The sequence below is a fragment of the Buteo buteo genome, chromosome 9, assembly GCF_964188355.1.
Source record: "Buteo buteo chromosome 9, bButBut1.hap1.1, whole genome shotgun sequence".
NCBI classification, from domain to species: domain Eukaryota; kingdom Metazoa; phylum Chordata; class Aves; order Accipitriformes; family Accipitridae; genus Buteo; species Buteo buteo.
In genome coordinates, this window is record NC_134179.1 from 24,954,417 (window position 1) to 24,971,417 (window position 17,001).

Consider the following 17,001-nt stretch of genomic DNA (forward strand, 5'->3'; position numbering starts at 1 on the left):
AGTGAAAAAGCTATTTCAGCCTGCAGAGACATTCCAGCATCACAATTTCAGAGCTAGGATGTTATACCTTTAAAGGAAGCCCTTCTCCCCATATCTACATAACATATAACACCCCCTTGTTATGCAACGTTATGAACAGGTATTTTTATTGCTAGATAGAAGTGAAATTTTAGATACATAAATAGTAACACTGAATGAAAAGCACTTAGAGGAGTTCTTTCAATGACTAGATATGGGTTTAGTGTTTTCCTATCAAAAACTTCTGTGAGTAGAAACATACATTACCATTAGTTCCTTGAGGCAGAGATAAATAATAATTGCTGCCACGATTCACTATACTGTAATTGCTCTATGTGGTAAAGAAGCCGATTCTGCATTCTAGTTTCATAGAGAAATTCATATTTACTTTTTGTAATAAAGTGTCCTAGCTTTTGTGAATTGCTAAAGCTTTAGCCCAATATTCAACTCTTGGTTCTAATTACACATTTTCTGGGCTAACAAGAATGGTAATGTTGCAGAGGAGAAGAAAAGAAACTTCCTCTAACATTCATTAAGGTTCCTGTTTAGGTAGCAAAGAAGAAAAATAAAAAAAAGAAAAAAAACATTAGTACTAAAGGGACCTGGAAAGGAGGCACTGTTCACAACACAAAAAAACGGAGCTCATACAGGATCAGAATATTCTTTATTCTATCTAGCTTAAACAAAGTTTTAATGTATTTACATTACATTTTCAAATCATATATCTAAGTTGTAGACCTCCAAACTTTGCACTTACAAGTTAATTTTATATCCATTAGTTGCTGCTGTTAAGTTCCCACACATTGAACCCAGAGACCCCTGTGTTGGCAGACCTTCTGTTCAGAGGTTCCATCACCTTTGCCTCATAAAACATGACCCTAGGCATGACCTCAGGCCAGGTTTACTGCCTACAAGGTATGCTGCCAACATCCTTGTCCCAACATGGTAATCCCTATGTGTCTCTGAAAAGGCATTGGCAGGCAAACATGACCCAAAGACCAGTACAAAGCCTACATAGTTTCCAGTTCCTTTTTATTTTTCTGGTCAAACAGGTACAAGGTAACACTTTAACACTTGCGTTGTCATTTAGATTTTCATATTCCCACCCTATCACAGGGCAGCCTGCCACCCTAAATGTAGCTTAATAAAGACGCCTTTCTTCATTTTCACTTGGCTGTACCCAGGCGTATTAGCACATTCTCACACATGCAGCTGAGTGGCAACTTTTATGAGGCCTACTTTGACAAACACTTTAGCAAAGCATTTATGCAAGTATGCATTCTAACAAGCTTTCCAGCAATCCCTTCACTTACATGCATCATTCTTCACATGAAAAAGGTAGTTGCACACATGTAAATGCATATACATCCAAAACTAATTCCCAATTACAAATCAGTAGAAATTTTAAGTTTTATTATTGGTATATTATACTCTTGGACTGTCCAGAATCTCTGATAATGCAGGCAGACAATACTGCACCCATATGCAAGAAATGATCCTATCCCTGCTTGGAAGGGAGGTATCACTGTAGCCTGAGTCTCATGTTGGATTGCTGAACAGATGAGTATCAACAGTCCTTTCAATGAAAAGAAATCTCCTCCCAATATCTCAGTGGTTCATAAAGCCCTGCAAGAAAGTAGTCTCAGGTTTTATAATCGTCACTGCTATGTGACAGACATCAGACTGGATGTGCTCTTGTCCTGGTTTCAGCTGGGATAGAGTTAACTGTCTTCCTAGTAGCTGGTACAGTGCTATGTTTTTGAGTTACGTATGAGAAGAATGTTGATAACACACTGATGTTTTCAGTTGTTGCTAAGTAGTGTTTAGACTAAGTCGAGGATTTTTTAGCTTCTCATGCCCAGCCAGCAAGAAAGCTGGAGGGGCACAAGAAGCTGGCACAGGGCACAGCCAGGGCAGCTAACCCAAAGTGGTCAACAGGGTATTCCATACCATGTGATGTCATGCCCAGTATATAAAGTGGGGGGACTAGGGGCGGGGGGGGATCACAGCTCGGGGACTAACTGGGCATTGATCGGCAGGTGGTGAGCAATTGCACTGTGCATCATTTGTATATTCCAATCCTTTTATTATTACTGCTGTCATTTCATTAATGTTATCATTATTAGTTTCTCCTTTTCTGTTCTATTAAACCGTTCTTATCTCAACCCACGAGTTTTACTACTTTTCCTTATTTTCTCCTCCATCCCACTGGGGGGGGTGGGGGGAGTGATCGAGCGGCTGCGTGGTGCTTAGTTGCTGGCTGGGGTTGAACCACAACAGCTCTTTCAACTGCCATCCTGCCCTGTTTGGAAACCCATATGCTGAGAAGACTCAGATGACCTTTCTGACATCTCCCATATATATGGTCCATGGGTAGAGGTTTTAGAGGATGCTGTCCAAAACCTTGATCATGACTCTGCTCGCTGTGGACTTACTCATCCCAAACTGGTCATTGAGCAATGGGAATCTAGGGTTATAAAACTCCAGGGGCTGAAAGTTATTCTCTCAAACATGGTTGTAGGCTTATCTATTTCATCTAGCTACATGGTTCCATGGAACCACTACATGGTTCTGCTAAACAAGATTTGTCTCCCACAGCCCGGAACCCCTGGCTAACCAGGGACTAAACAGTTGCAATGATAAAGATTTGCAGAAATTCATTATCCCTTCTTCTTCCTCAGATGACAAGACATCCAGAAGAGTAAAAAAAAAAAAAATTCTTTTGCAATGTCTTCCTGGAGTACTTGTCCCAGACACAAGGTTACATGTGCCATTCTCTCCATATTTTGCCTCTCTGACTGATAAACAACTTGAAGGCACCAGGGCTCACTTGTAGATTAACAGGCACAAAATAAGCAGAAAACAGAAACAAGGCTTGCTTCCTTGTGTGAGGCCACATGTAATTGTAAATGCCGCAGCAACATGCTACCATTATGCATGTGAGCTACAGTGTGGTATTTCATAAAGGGGTCCACTGGAAGCTCACAGTCCAGAAAGCAAAGGACACTGGGATAGCTTTCTTTTGGATAGTTTCAAAGTACAGGCCTAATAGGGATGTCCAGGCCAGGGAACCAGACTAGATCTAGTCCAGAGCAAAACCCCTAAAGCATGATGAGAGTAGCTACAGCAACCTTAGCAACAACTGCTTTCATCTACTCATCTGCTTCTTTTGTGCTTCACTACTTATTAATGCAGACAAAGCCTAAAACTACATTAAAAAAAAACCCTATATGCACTCAAAAGTACTTAAAAATGAAAAATAATAAGCGCAAACCCAAATGCAGTTCGTGTCATTGTGAACAGTAATTATAACTGCACAGCGCTACTCAGGAATATTCTGCATTCTTGTCGCATGCAAAACTGTCTCAGGTTGAGGAATTTGACTTAATTAAATTTATTGCCAATTACAAAAGCTTTAATTACTGATTTGGGTATTGAGAAACAAGACAAATAGTCAAACAAACACCCAAAGAAAACACTTTTCCTCCCTCTTTGTCTGTCTCAACTTTGCTTCAGACACTTCTCCTCTCTAGTTCCCAGTCTCCTTGCTTTTGCCATTATGCTATACTCAGTTCCTTTGGTAAGGTGATGGGTGGTGCAGGAGAGTGGGGTTAGCGCATAGTGGCTTGCTCTTTTTGCCTCTCCTTGTTTCTTACTTCTTTCAGCTGCTTTAGTGTAGGTCCTCCACCAGCCGAAATCCCCTCAGGATTGTACCTGTCCAGTGTGTATTTCTCCATGGGTTGCAGTCCCTTCAGAGGAGTACCTCCTCCTGTGTTTTCTTTTGTGTGTCCTCACACATCTCCTGTCTTTCCCTTCATGCCTACTCCATTATCTCCCCCTCTATCTCCATTTGTGCATTGTTTTGTGTCTCCCGCATCACCTTCATGCCTCCTTCTGGGTCTTCTTTTGTGCCTTCTCACATGCCGCCTCCTGTATCTCCACTTGTGCCTCCTGACATGTTTCCCTTTGCGTTTCCTCCTCTGCTCTGGTATCTCCTGTCCCTAGTAGCTACTGACCTTTCTTAAATATGTTATTGCAGAGGTGCCAGTATGCTCTTCTGTTTGGTTCCAATTTCAGTTGTGCAGTGTGTCCATATTGTCCTTTGTGGAGCTGGCTGGAAAAGGCTGTACCCAACACAGGGCAGTCCATGGTATCCTCCCACATGGGTCAGCCCTGCAGCCCCCCTGCTATGAAACCCCAGCCATTTATGCCACACACAATTCTAAAGGTGAATAGGAAAAAAAAAAAGAAAGCATTTTCTAAAGCTCAGCTATAATGATCTATGGAGTAAATCATATGAATGGTAATGGGCATTGACAAAAAAACATCTCTTGTCCTCAGTACTTGATAAACAAGAATAACTTAGTTTCATATGGTTAATCTCTTCTAAAGAGCTACTTACAGATGCATTAATACTTGCGGGAGATGTATTCATTTCTGAAGAACAGATCCCAAGACTACATATATATGTTTTGTTACATATACCAGTCCCAGAATATGAACTTTGGCTGAAAAGACTATCTACTTCTGGAAATTAATTAAATTTGACTTACCATAACAGAATCCAGTTTTTGTTTCACCTTCTGCATTCTCATTGATGCTCTTGCAACACTGACAAACTGATCTGCTGGACACATCGCTGAACTTCTTTGTACAGGAATTTCAGAAAAACTGCTAAACAACTGTGGCCCTCTTGGTGCAGCTGTGGTAAGTGATGAACTGAGATCTTTTACGAGTTCAGCTTCCTGTTGTGCAACTGTAGAAATACCCAATATTAATGTCAGGTGAAGCCTTACGTTGCCATGGCAAAAAAATAATTGAATGATCGCTGTTATTTTGCTAGTCATGCCTTCAGTCAAACACCATCAGAATGTGTACTAATACCGCTATAGGGAAAACCTGAAAATGACATGAAGTTTTCCCCCTACTACCCTATTTCCCCCTAACCCTTCCTGATCACAATGTCTCCCTTCTGTTATCTGTGTTCAGTAACCTCTCACACAGAACTGGTATTTTTGTACTGCTTATAGTGTTCTCCATGCAGAAATATTGGGGGGCGAGGGGGAAGAGAAAGGAGTTTTTCAAAGGCAAAAAAGTTATAGAACTTGCAGTGAGTTCAAGTCAGCTATTTTACTCGGTACATTTCACATTTTTCCAGCCTAGTTCAAGTGAGCTTATTATACTTGAGTAAAATCTCAGAAGTTGCTAGGCATATATAGAAGCACAGAGGCATTCTTAGGAGGTAGCCTGCTCTAGAATAGGATAATTTTGATGAAAGTCATGCTCACTGTCATTTAAACAAGTTGTTTGACTTTTGCAATTTTTTGTACTGTGGTCTCAAGCCAACAAAGGTTAAAAGAATTCTTCATGAAAGTTTTTTCCAGCAAGGATATTCATAAAACTGTTGGTGTATGTAAAACACATACTGTTCGAATCTTAAAAACTGTGTCAGTGACTAAAATAAGTATTACTATATGATTAACTCTTTCAACACTAAGGCAGTAAGACTACCTTCTGAAAGCAAAGTGTGTGCTTTTAACCAAAAAAGGAACAAAAAGTTAGTAACACACAATGTAGAAAAGACCACAACCTATGCAAAACCTTACTGTTACCAGTGACTTAGTTAAGCAGTCAGATGATACAAATAACTACCAGTGTGATATCTGTGTGATCTCTAAATATACACACACATACATATATTAAACTACCCCATTAGCTTTTTAAAGACTCACTGTCTGCTGAACAGTCAACAAATTTTAAAGAAATCCTTCACCCGAAAAATTTTCCACTGCTCTCTAGAATGAAGGTATCTTACTGGGTTGAAGTTTACAACTGAATATTCATTGTAAAGTCATTCCACTTTATTTTCCTGTAAAAGTCAACCAGTTCAACAGACAAATAACCTAAACTGTGAGATTTGATATGAGTAATCTCATTACTACATGTTATTTAAAAACCGAATGTATAAAGACAGGGTTAGCTTTATAAATCTATGTTCACTGCAAATATAATTCAAACAAAAATCTGTTACAGATACGCAAAATTTATTGCATAATTCATATTAATACTATCTACTGTCTAGATGCAATATGACATCTGAAAGCATGTCCTTAATTGAAACAACAACACTACTAAAACTAACCACAAAAACACCACTATCAGAAAAGTCTGCAAAGGACAATCTGAATTTTATTTTGTATATAAAAAATTCAAAGTCAGCATTTATCACTATTTTCTCTTTAATATAACATGGGGAATAAACATCTCTCCTCACATAATCACACCACAGGTGTAACACCTGTTTATTAAAATAATCTATACTCTCTCATTAATTTCTATACAGCTCATCAACATTATTTTGTAACATAGCCAGCACAAAATACTGAGATTTCTATTAAGCTATTCATTAATTTTCAGAATGAAAGTATTTTCTGGCCCCATAATCCACCTTGATACTGAAAAGGGGCTTTTAAATATTTGTATGATGCCACCTATATATGATAAAGTGCGGTAAAAATCACACAGGATGACAGACAATAACACATTTAAAGTTGAGGCTGCAAGGGACCTCTGGTGATTGGCTAGGCCAAAGCCCCTGCTCAAAGCAGGGTCACCTACAGCAGGTTGCTCAGGGTCATGTCCAGTTCGGTTTTGGTATCTCCCAGGAGAAAGATATGTATTATCGTCAAAAGACTTTCAATTTTCTTTCAAAAGAAGTACAACTACTAGCAAATCACTTTTAAAAATAAAATATTTACAGGTGTGTTTCAAGAAAAGTTGTACTGTACCTTTATAATCATAAATGTATACAAGTATTGGCTGGTTTTGACCAAAGGCACAAAATGACACCATGTGTTCATGTGGATGAAACGCAACATCACGAAGTGGCGATGTGAAGGAGAGTTCAGAATATATGGCGACCTGATCACCTACAGAAGTGAAATGTTTATTAATACCATGGAAACATATTTGATACAGCAAAATAACAGTTGATTAAAGCTTGTATTACAACAGCGCAGTGACTACCACAGTAAATACATATTCTTCAGTTAATTTCCTTATTGAAAAGTAGTATTTGGCATAAGACAAAAAATATTGCATGCTTTTAAGTTATTCAGTAAGTCAGAAAAGTTAGTGCTGTTGCAACAGCTGCAGGAAACCCCAGAGGATGCATCAAGTTAGCTAAGGTCTCTTGTTCTGATAAGCAAGTTCTGGAAAGGTGGCGTTCCACAGTATTTGTTTGTGCTTGCATTTTACCAGAGATAGCTATCTTAGTTGTGGATTTCAATTATATAATACTGACAACAGGAGTGAAAGTTGAGCACAAAACTATTAAAAAAATTTTAAAAATTAGCTCTTCAGCTGATGGCATTATGAATGCAAGTAGAGTGTGTAAGCAAGAGTCAATGCCCAGTGAAAGCATACTAATAACAAAGTTCCTCCCTCCTTTTACTTTTATTCTTTTTTTAAAGCTTTCAGACAAATTATGTAGTGGCATAGAAGTGAGCTAATACAGTTGGAAACATGGAAAGAAATTCAAAACAGAACTGTTGGTTCGCTGCCAGTTTTAAAGTATTTACTTATTCCTTTTTAAAAATTACATAGAACATAATTGGAGACAGAATATAATGTCATCAAAACCAAAAAGTGTGTTCTGCTACCTTCTCCTGTTACTTTTGTCCCTTTTACCTCACTGTACAACGAAGATGACAAACCCTTTATCTTACATTTGCTTAACCAGAAAGATTTTGGTAGCTATTTTGAAACTAGTCAGTTTGGGGAATAATTAACAAAATATTCAGAGTCTCTGACCACCCTTGGGAAACAGATGGAAGTGGTTCTCAACAAAAGCCTAATTCCCAAATTCCCAAAAACACAACAGAGACTGATTTGATTTAAAACATTTTTGTGCATTCCATTTTAAGACCCTCATCCACATGTAAAGAATTGCAGTACACAAAAAATTGAGCTTCAGGTGCTCCATTCCTACTGGATATTACAAATGCTACCTCTGCGTATTAATTTCCTCTAGAGAATTAAATCTTAGAGATTAATAGTAGCTATTGAAAAGGTGGAGCTAAGGCTACAGGATTTAAGAATATCTTACTGAAGTTTTATTCCATATCAAAACTGTTTCAATAAAGCTTACAAAACCGTTTCCCTGTCAGCCTTGACAACCTGGCTTAAGACCATAGAACAGTTAGTTACCTGTTTCTGGATTCCAAACATAAGCCCTTCCATCTTCACTTCCAGAAAATAGGAATGTACCACATGGTGTTAAGGTGCTGTGAATCTTTTCTCTGTAATTTGTGGCACCTATGTATTTCTTTGTAGCCAATCTAAAGATAAAGAATAGTTTGCACATGTAGCAGATACTTTCAGAATAAACAATCTAACTTTGTGTGTCAGTCCACCCCTCTATTGCTCAGAAAAATCAATACACCTTGCATCCCAAATAGATATGCAAGCACCCACCTTTTGCAGGGTGCAGTGTTTACCTTTTCTTTCCCTGGCTTTCATAATGCACCTGAAATGACAGATGAAAGTGTACATCCTTGTCTTTCAGTAGCAAATGGAAATACTCAGATTAAGAGAATGGATATAGATGTAGTAATTTGCATTTTCTTGATCCTGGGCTTTGCAAAAAAATAGGGAAATTGGCACTGTTACTCCAAGCTCTGCCAAAAAAGTTTTCAATATGCTTCCTAAGCTTGTTTACATCCCAGTAGTGCTTAAATTTATCCAGTAGCTCTCTTTAGACTAATGTCTCCTTGGTTAAAAAAAAAAAAAAAAGCAACAGTAGAATCAACAAATTTCAGACATCAGTGTTGATTTACTATTAACATCAATATTTTTAGTATTATTTTGCAACTTTGGTATCCTAATCTTAAGTCAGTGAAACACTACTGGTCAGCGTAGTAATAATGACCTACCAATGAACTGTCAAACAGTCTGTAGGCATCAAGTGAGAGAGAACCTACAAAAGGATTTAAAGAAGCATAAGTGAGCTTCTAAAAGGCTCTCTCAAACATGAGGTACAGCTTGGAAAAAGATGTGAAAGTTCAAAATGGAGACTAATACTGCAGTAATACCACAATGCAGAATTCAAGGCAAGAAAAATGGCAATAGGCCATGACAGCCCTCAAAGACAGAAGACAGTAATTTTTAAAATGTGTTACTGCAGAAACAATGGATGTATGCTGGCAGAAGTGCAGAGCAGTTAATAGGACAGGAAAATTATTTTGCACAATATTCTGAATAAATACACCCTGCATACAATTCTGTTTGGCAAGCAAGAGAAAAGGATGCTTTAATGATCACAGCGCAAGACCATATTAGCCCAAATAAGAGTTTTTGCTGTGTAAGATAGTATCTCTGAGATGTCATGTAGAAGAGCTCTGCAAGATGTAAAACTAGCCTGCATATGAAACCCTAAGGAGAGGTCTGAACCAAAACCAAATCACTGATCACATACTTAAGTGACAGGACAGCAGCATTATCCAAAAAGATCAAAAAAAGCAAGTTGAAAGAGGAAAGTTAAGAACAACTAGCTGTCAATCAAAGTGAATTGTGTTGATCTGTGACCTCCACCCCCTCTTTTCTCATGTAGGGAATGAACAGTTAATGCTGACGTGTAAAATTATCACTGCTGAGTATCTAACCCTGTGGTTTATTGATAGACTTAAGCCAATGTAACTGTGGGCTGCAGTCAAAGCAGCAGTCCTGCTGCTGTCCTCTCCACCCTTATTTTCCCAGGCTCTCCCTCATTTCTTCTCTAGTGTTTGGGCAGCTATCAGATGAGTTAGATCAGATAGTTGATTAAAATGAAAATTAATCATTTGTATTTGTAGGCTGATTTTCAGTCGGATCAGTTCACTGATTTGACTTACCCTGCATCAAGAGATCTCTAGAGCTGATAAAAAGGAAATGCTAGGAATACATGGCCAAAGGTGTGGGAGATAGGAGATGGTGTGTCCTATGGATAAACTGGCTTAAAATAATTGTGAAATTGCACACCATATTAACCCTTTCTTAGATATTAATATGTATGTCCATTTTTCCCTCTCAAACTAAAACTCTCTGCACTTTTTAGGAATGGTAGTGATAGAAGAACACTATCTGCTTCAAAAACTATAGGCTCCCTCTGTTAATCCAACAATTTCATGCTTCAGTTGAGTGGATGGTTTAGCCTTCTAGAATAGTCATTATAATTTATCATTTACAGTAAAAGATGAAGAGTGCACTATAAGACTGGAAAGTCTTCAGCTAGTTCAAACATCCAACCCATTATATTACTTAGGAGCAAGATTTTCTGAGAGAGTATGTATATGTGTATGTTCTAAAAGAACATAGTTTCTTGTGCTATGAGAGCATAAAGATATTTCTCCCAGGTAATTTCATGCAGAACACCAGGGACCTTTGATTTTCTGCATGGCAAGGGGTACAAGGGAACCCATGAAATTAAGGATCAATCATTTAGAAAGAGCATTCATATCTTTAATGTGACTTTCCAGAAGAGAATGTTCAGGTGCATCTTACTAATAAGTGTAACTGATAGGAGTGAGAGTCTTCTCAGTTTCACCCAGTAAAAGGACAAAGGGGAATGGACACAAATTGAAATACAGGACATTCTGTTTAAAATTAAGAAAAAAATTCTTTTACTTTGAGAGTGAATGAACACTAGAACATGTCACTCACAGAAGTTGTAAACTCCATCCTTCAGGATATTTAAAACCCAATTGGACAAAGCTGAGTAACATGTTCTCATACTTTGATTATTGGGGTCAGACTGGACACTCTCCAACCTCAACAAACTTAAGTGATTCTGTGACCCCTTGTTTTTTATTGTAGTTTATTATTAAAGAATTATGTTCATAACTATTAAAAATGAGAAAATCATCAAAAACTAAGTTAAAAATATCTCACAGCCTGCTTAATATACCATAATACGTACATCGCTGCATTTTTCAATATTTACAAATACAATCTTCATTCCATTTTATCATCAAATTTCCAGAGTCTTAACAATGAGAAACTAATGCACAAGTAAGTGTTAGAATTTCAATGTTATTTTCATGCCCAGATTGCATTTTTAAAAGTGATTTCAATCTTCAGGAGACTAGTCTTCTCCTTCATGCCACCTTAAGCTCCCAAGTAATCTAGTAATTTTTGGATATTCTACTCTAAAAGACTTACCCAATATCATGCAAAAGGTCTGTAATACAGCAGTGTTTTGAAACCATTTCCTAACCCTAATATTGCTATCCTTGATTATTAGGACATCTTTCTTCTCCACAACTACACATTTAATAGTTTTATGGTACTTTATTTCCCCAGGTAAATTTTAAAACAAAAAGGAAGTACGCATTTGTCACCAAAAATCTACTTACATTCTGAGATCCATGATTCTCAGGGTACTGTCTTTGGCATGGATTAATAAACGCCTTCCATTTGGATGCACCTCCAAATGATTTATTGGTGTTCCTTTAATATCATTTTCTTTTATTTCCTATAGAAGGAAGGAAAATAAAGTAAAAAATTTATCTTTGTGTTTTAAAACTCATGTTTTTACACATTATTATTAATTTTTCTTTTGCGTTACTCTTTTTTTGCCCATTTAATTCTATTTGGTTAAGGAAGAAATTTGTTCCTATATTAAGGCATTATATCCTAGGCAATCAACTTTTCACAATGTCAAGGCAGATTCTGCTGTGACTGAACTTCTGAAACAGTTGATGACAGAAATGCTGACTAAACATTAGGCCTCTAAGGTATGAACAAATGTGATTTGTAAAGCCTGTAGTCTATTTTCTTGCTGTGTCTAGAGAACAACCTAATGCATTAGCTTTTACCTGTTAATACAATGCTATTAAGCCTCAAGCATTTTCATATTTTATATACAAAAAATTGAAGTCACAAAACAATTCAAAAATTTTAAGTCAGTGAATCACAGCATGTTCTGTCAGCTCTTTTGTACCGTTATTTAAAGAAAATACATCTTTTCAGTTAAACAAAAAGTTAACGTATAAAAAAGTTTGAATTCAAATCAAATGACTTGGAACAGTTCACATAAAAATTACAATGCTAGTTTAAGAAACCTGTATACCTTATTAATTCTCCAGTGTTGAAAACTTCCTTTGACAGATGTGTCCCAAACTATTATCAGTCCTGAACTATCTCCTGAGAACATGTGGAGCCCTGTGAAATAATAATCTTATAAGTAGAAGAATACAAAAGAACTAATACAGAAAAAGATGTATGAACAAGAAACAACTTTTTTCTATTATTTTTGTGAATGGGCGAAAACCAGTACTTTTCTCTCTTTTGCTATGATACACTCATTGCAGCTACATTTTGCTCATACTGTATGACATAAGTTGATATTGTAAATTTGGATTCAGCACATAAGTCAGATACTGGGATGCTGAATGTTCTTTTAAGTTTTTTCATTTTTACTCATATTCTAGAATCAGAAAAAATAAGCACTTATAGCTCAATGAGCTTCACATGACAGCCTAATGCTTACCTATACATTCACTGAGAGCATCCTGAACAAGAACAAATAGTGTTTTCCAACAGTTGTTCTTAAATTAAGCACAAATACTAATTCTTTATAAAAATGCAACTCTTTCCTCTTTGTGGCACCTACTCCAGTGAATACCTCCCAAAATGAACCACCTAATTACTAATAATATCACTAATACCAGAAAGTCAAACACTTCAAGTATCTTATTCATTTGCCCATCTTCAAGTCTTCCCACCCTCCACTAGTACATGTCAGTACCTTTCTCTCACTTGCTTTCAGCTGTTAATCTACCAGATAATGTTGTTCACAAATGTCAAATTTCTGTCCTTTTCTCTCAGTTTTTCACATTCTCTGTTAATGTTGAAAAGTTCATCGCCTTCCCACTTCTTCAGTCTAGCATTAAAATTCTCACAATCTAACTACTACCTCATTTTCTTTATCTTTGTATTAAGTTGATAACTTTGAATGACAATATGGTGGAGCTATCTTTGCTACTGTTCTGATCATGCAATCTCATGTTCTGAAGTTCTGTTCCAAGAGTTTTCCAGAAGCTGGCTTCAGATTTCCTGCATCTGCTTTTAAGCTGGCACATAATTCTTCCACCTAGATGAATCCTAGCCAAACCTGCCTTTTTTCCAACTTACCTCTCTACACTAACTGCTAGGCTTTTCACCTGCATCCTGATGCATCTGTCTCCTCTGAACAGCAGCATTTGTGCTTTTTGTTCTGCTAATTTCAGTTTCAATATGTACAAAACACTAGCTAACTAAAAATAGCTAGTTATAGGGACCATGAAAACTACACTATGACCAAAGTTTGCCCAATCATCATTGCCCGATCACTACGCATTTGTTTGCCTGTCCTTTCTACACTTACTTTCTCTGATTACTCTCAATTTATATCAGGGACTATGTGTCCCTTTGTGTTCATCCAAATAATGCACCATACTGACATATTAATTGCAAACACAGCTAAAACTATTCTATTCTATTATAGCATTTTACATTGCCTCTATGAAATAAACCAAACTAGTAACACTTACATTGGTCTTCAACTGAAGACTATTTGAAAAAGTAATACCAAATACACACCTTCTGCATCAAAACAAAGTGCGTTGATGAAACTTTTGTGACCATCAAGCTCCTGTAGCAGTTGCCCATGGATTTCTTTCACATTTGCATTCCAGATTCTAATCACTGAGTCATAACATCCTGTCACGACCAAGGAGTCAGCAACTGGGTGGTACTTTGCAGTGTAAACAAATGAAGGATGAGGGAACACTCTCACTGCAGATGCTGCCTGCATTTCTATTTTCCACATTCTAAAAGGAAAGGATGTTAGGATATCTACTGTATAAAACAATCACATACACAGGTATAACTGATGCCATATTTCGTGCTAGTGCTTCTAGAGGCACATGCTTGCAAACACTTAGCACCACCTGTTTATCCTACCAATATGTTCCACCTGTATTTAATCCTTTAATATGGTACTTTCTAACAAGATTAAGATAAATTTAGTACTCTGCCATCAAAGTAAATTCATGACTACTTACTTATTTTGCACATTTTAAAATACACATAAAGAATTCCATGGAATGGATCGGTTCGTTTCCTTCAGGAGTTATAAACAAATTAAGACATTCTGGGGTATAATTCGTTTTGCAGGGAAAAAAAAAAGGTAGAACAAAAATCCCACAAAGGAACATTTAGGACTAATATAAATATAAAATTATAGGACTAATATAATAGTACTACTAATAATATAGGACTAATATTTAATAATAGGACTAATATAAATAAAACTCCAGAAAGTTTTAAAAGAACAATTACCTACCACACAGTGATTGCGATCTCAAGGATGTTTTCTTCACATAAATTCAATTCTTACTATTCAACTATTTCCTATCCTTTACCACCCATAGCTGTAAGATCAGATTTTTCTTAGGAAGTGTTTTTTGTTTGATGTGATACATTTTATGATTGAGCCTTCCCCAAAGATGAGCCCATAAATAATGAAATGGTACCTGGATCATGAAACACAGGTGGGCAGCACATTTCAGAGAGCGCTCAGTTACAGTATGGAATTTAATTGTTTGAATGCCCCCCTTCCAGGTGGGGTGACTACCTCTGGTGGCTACTGAAAGAATTCTAAGCTTACTCTGAGGTGAGTTCATTACAAAATTGCAATCCCTTATAGCAATTAACTTGCAACTTTATGTGCAAAGGACACAAGGAGTCTACCTATCTTTTAGAATGGTTTTGCCCTAACAACATAAAAGGTAATTTGTTGCTCACAAGTAATGTGAGACTAAAGCTTCGGAAGGCTCAAGGGTAACAAAACACTACATGAAGAAGAATTTACATAAATTCCCAAATCTCAGTTCAAGTTGCCTTAGAACTCAGCATGAGAGGTGATCCAAGTAATAAACTGATAATGACTTTAAAGCAATGGGGTGCCTTTTGGTCCTCATCCTTCAATTCTACCATGTTTCAAAGGCAAAGTGCTCCCAATATGAAAGAGAAAAAGAAACTCCTTGCCTAAACTAAGACTTTTTAAGGACCTTAAGCAACAGACAATAAATACAGGAACTAATCATTTGTACAGTGACTATGCATAGTACACAGCAAAGGAGGCAGACCACTACAGTTTCAACTTGCTGCCACAAATTCAAGAATTGAGGAACAGCTGGGCCTTCTTACAGGTAACAGAAATGACTGAAATAGATATTTACTTCAATACAAAAAAATTATTTAATGTCTTCCAAATAGAAAATAAAAACATGAGCAAAGGTCTCAAAATACTCTTTTTATGCCTACATACAAGCAGCAAAAAAAGGCAAAACAGTTCCACACATACAATATATCATTTAACAATTCTTCTGGTATTTCATTTATGCAACTGCCTGTAGCATTACTGAGTTGCATAACAGAAACAACAGATAGGGCTCTGAAGAGCTAAAAAAAAAAAAAGCCCTATGAAAACCTATGAAGTTGCTCATAATAAAATTGTGCAGTGTCACAGCCATATTTTCATGTATTTCTACAGTTTTGAGTGTTTTGCTTTTAAACCTTGAACAGATTAATATTTTAACATTAACACTGCACTGAAGTACACTTTTTAATTGTAGAGGAAAATGTGTACACATTCAGTCTCAGAAATAAAACTATCAAGTTTCATTTTTAGCAATTTAATTTGAATTATTTAACTAAGTGCCCAAAACCTAAAATACCTACAAAAATGCAGTGTGGCCAATTTACACACATAACTTGAATCTTAAATTTTCAATTTCCTGCCTCACGTTCAAATTTGCAAACTTAATACTGCATTCATAATACAACAATTTCTCCAAGGAAATATTCCAACTGTTTCAGTGACTTTTTGAAATATGAAGTCTTTTAGTTTTTTGCTGCACTGTAGATTTAGACACTACAGTTTTTGGAAAAGCTTTGGTCTCAAATACACATACATTAGAAACCAATATAGTCAATAAAGTGCGATTAACTCCATCACAATTTTTATATTATTATAGAGTAAGTCACACTGTAATCAAATCTTTAAATAAAATGTTATAGCAGTTTGTAGGAAGACATGAAATCGGACCACTTTCTTTTCTGCTTCTGATGCTACCTGCCAGAACATCTGCATCATACTGACCTGACAGTGCCATCAGAGGATGCAGTAAGAAGGTGTTGATTGTCTTTTGACCAACAAAGATCATACACTATGTTAAGGTGACCATAAAATTCTCTCAGGAACTGCCCAGAAGGAATTTCATACACTAGTGAAGTTTAAATAGGAAAAAAAAAAAATCTGTAAGTATTTACAATCAATTTTATGCAACTATTAGTGCAAAGTTTCGTTTAATCTTAGGCTGAGTTTCTGCTAGCCTAAATCAGCTCATTATCTTCTCAGAGAACAAGATCAAATAGTTGCTAGATATGCATGGACACCAAGCATATACTTCCATCTAGTGGTTCATGGATGTCACAAATGTCTTAACCCTTAAGAAACAGTTTACTTGCTTTAAATTATTAGAACCAAATTAGGATTTTTTTTTTTTTTTTTTTTGACAGCTACCTGACTAATCTTTGAAATAGATTAACATTGAGATCATTTTCTGGGGCTGTGTAATAAAGTAATCTAGACTTACTGTTCCTTGTATTTAAACATCTACTTTGTATACACTTAAAATGCTGTTCCCTCTAAATCTCAAAATTCTTATGCAGGGCTTAAGAACTATGCAGTTGAGGCTACCATGAAAAAGCAGCCTCAAGTTTGAGTAGTAAGAAATATCTGTATTTCCAACTGAACTGGACCATGGAAGACAGCAGCCTCCATCAGTCTATCTGGAGATGACAGCAATCCAGGTATCTGACTTTTCATGACAGAGTAGCAGAAAAACTTGCAGAAAAAGTGTGTGGGGTGGGGGCTGGAAAAGTTATTTCACTTAAAAC

At 36.6% G+C, this 17,001-nt stretch overlaps 1 protein-coding gene across 7 annotated transcripts in view; it reads right to left on the reverse strand.

Moving 5' to 3' along the window:
- The window catches only part of AHI1 (Abelson helper integration site 1), a 100,081-nt gene that overhangs the window by 60,191 nt on the left and 22,889 nt on the right, over positions 1 to 17,001 (reverse strand). For 6 of the 7 annotated variants that reach the window (XM_075035773.1, XM_075035774.1, XM_075035776.1 and 3 more), the window contains 7 exons: positions 16,202 to 16,325; positions 13,636 to 13,865; positions 12,125 to 12,216; positions 11,409 to 11,527; positions 8,227 to 8,357; positions 6,807 to 6,947; positions 4,572 to 4,774 (listed from right to left, as the gene is read on the reverse strand). In XM_075035773.1, coding sequence (XP_074891874.1) covers positions 4,572 to 4,774; positions 6,807 to 6,947; positions 8,227 to 8,357; positions 11,409 to 11,527; positions 12,125 to 12,216; positions 13,636 to 13,865; positions 16,202 to 16,325 — 1,040 coding nt within the window. Of the gene's footprint in view, positions 1 to 2,007; positions 4,241 to 4,571; positions 4,775 to 6,806; positions 6,948 to 8,226; positions 8,358 to 11,408; positions 11,528 to 12,124; positions 12,217 to 13,635; positions 13,866 to 16,201; positions 16,326 to 17,001 lie in introns of those variants that run through there. The other variant, XM_075035780.1, reaches the window with a different exon arrangement.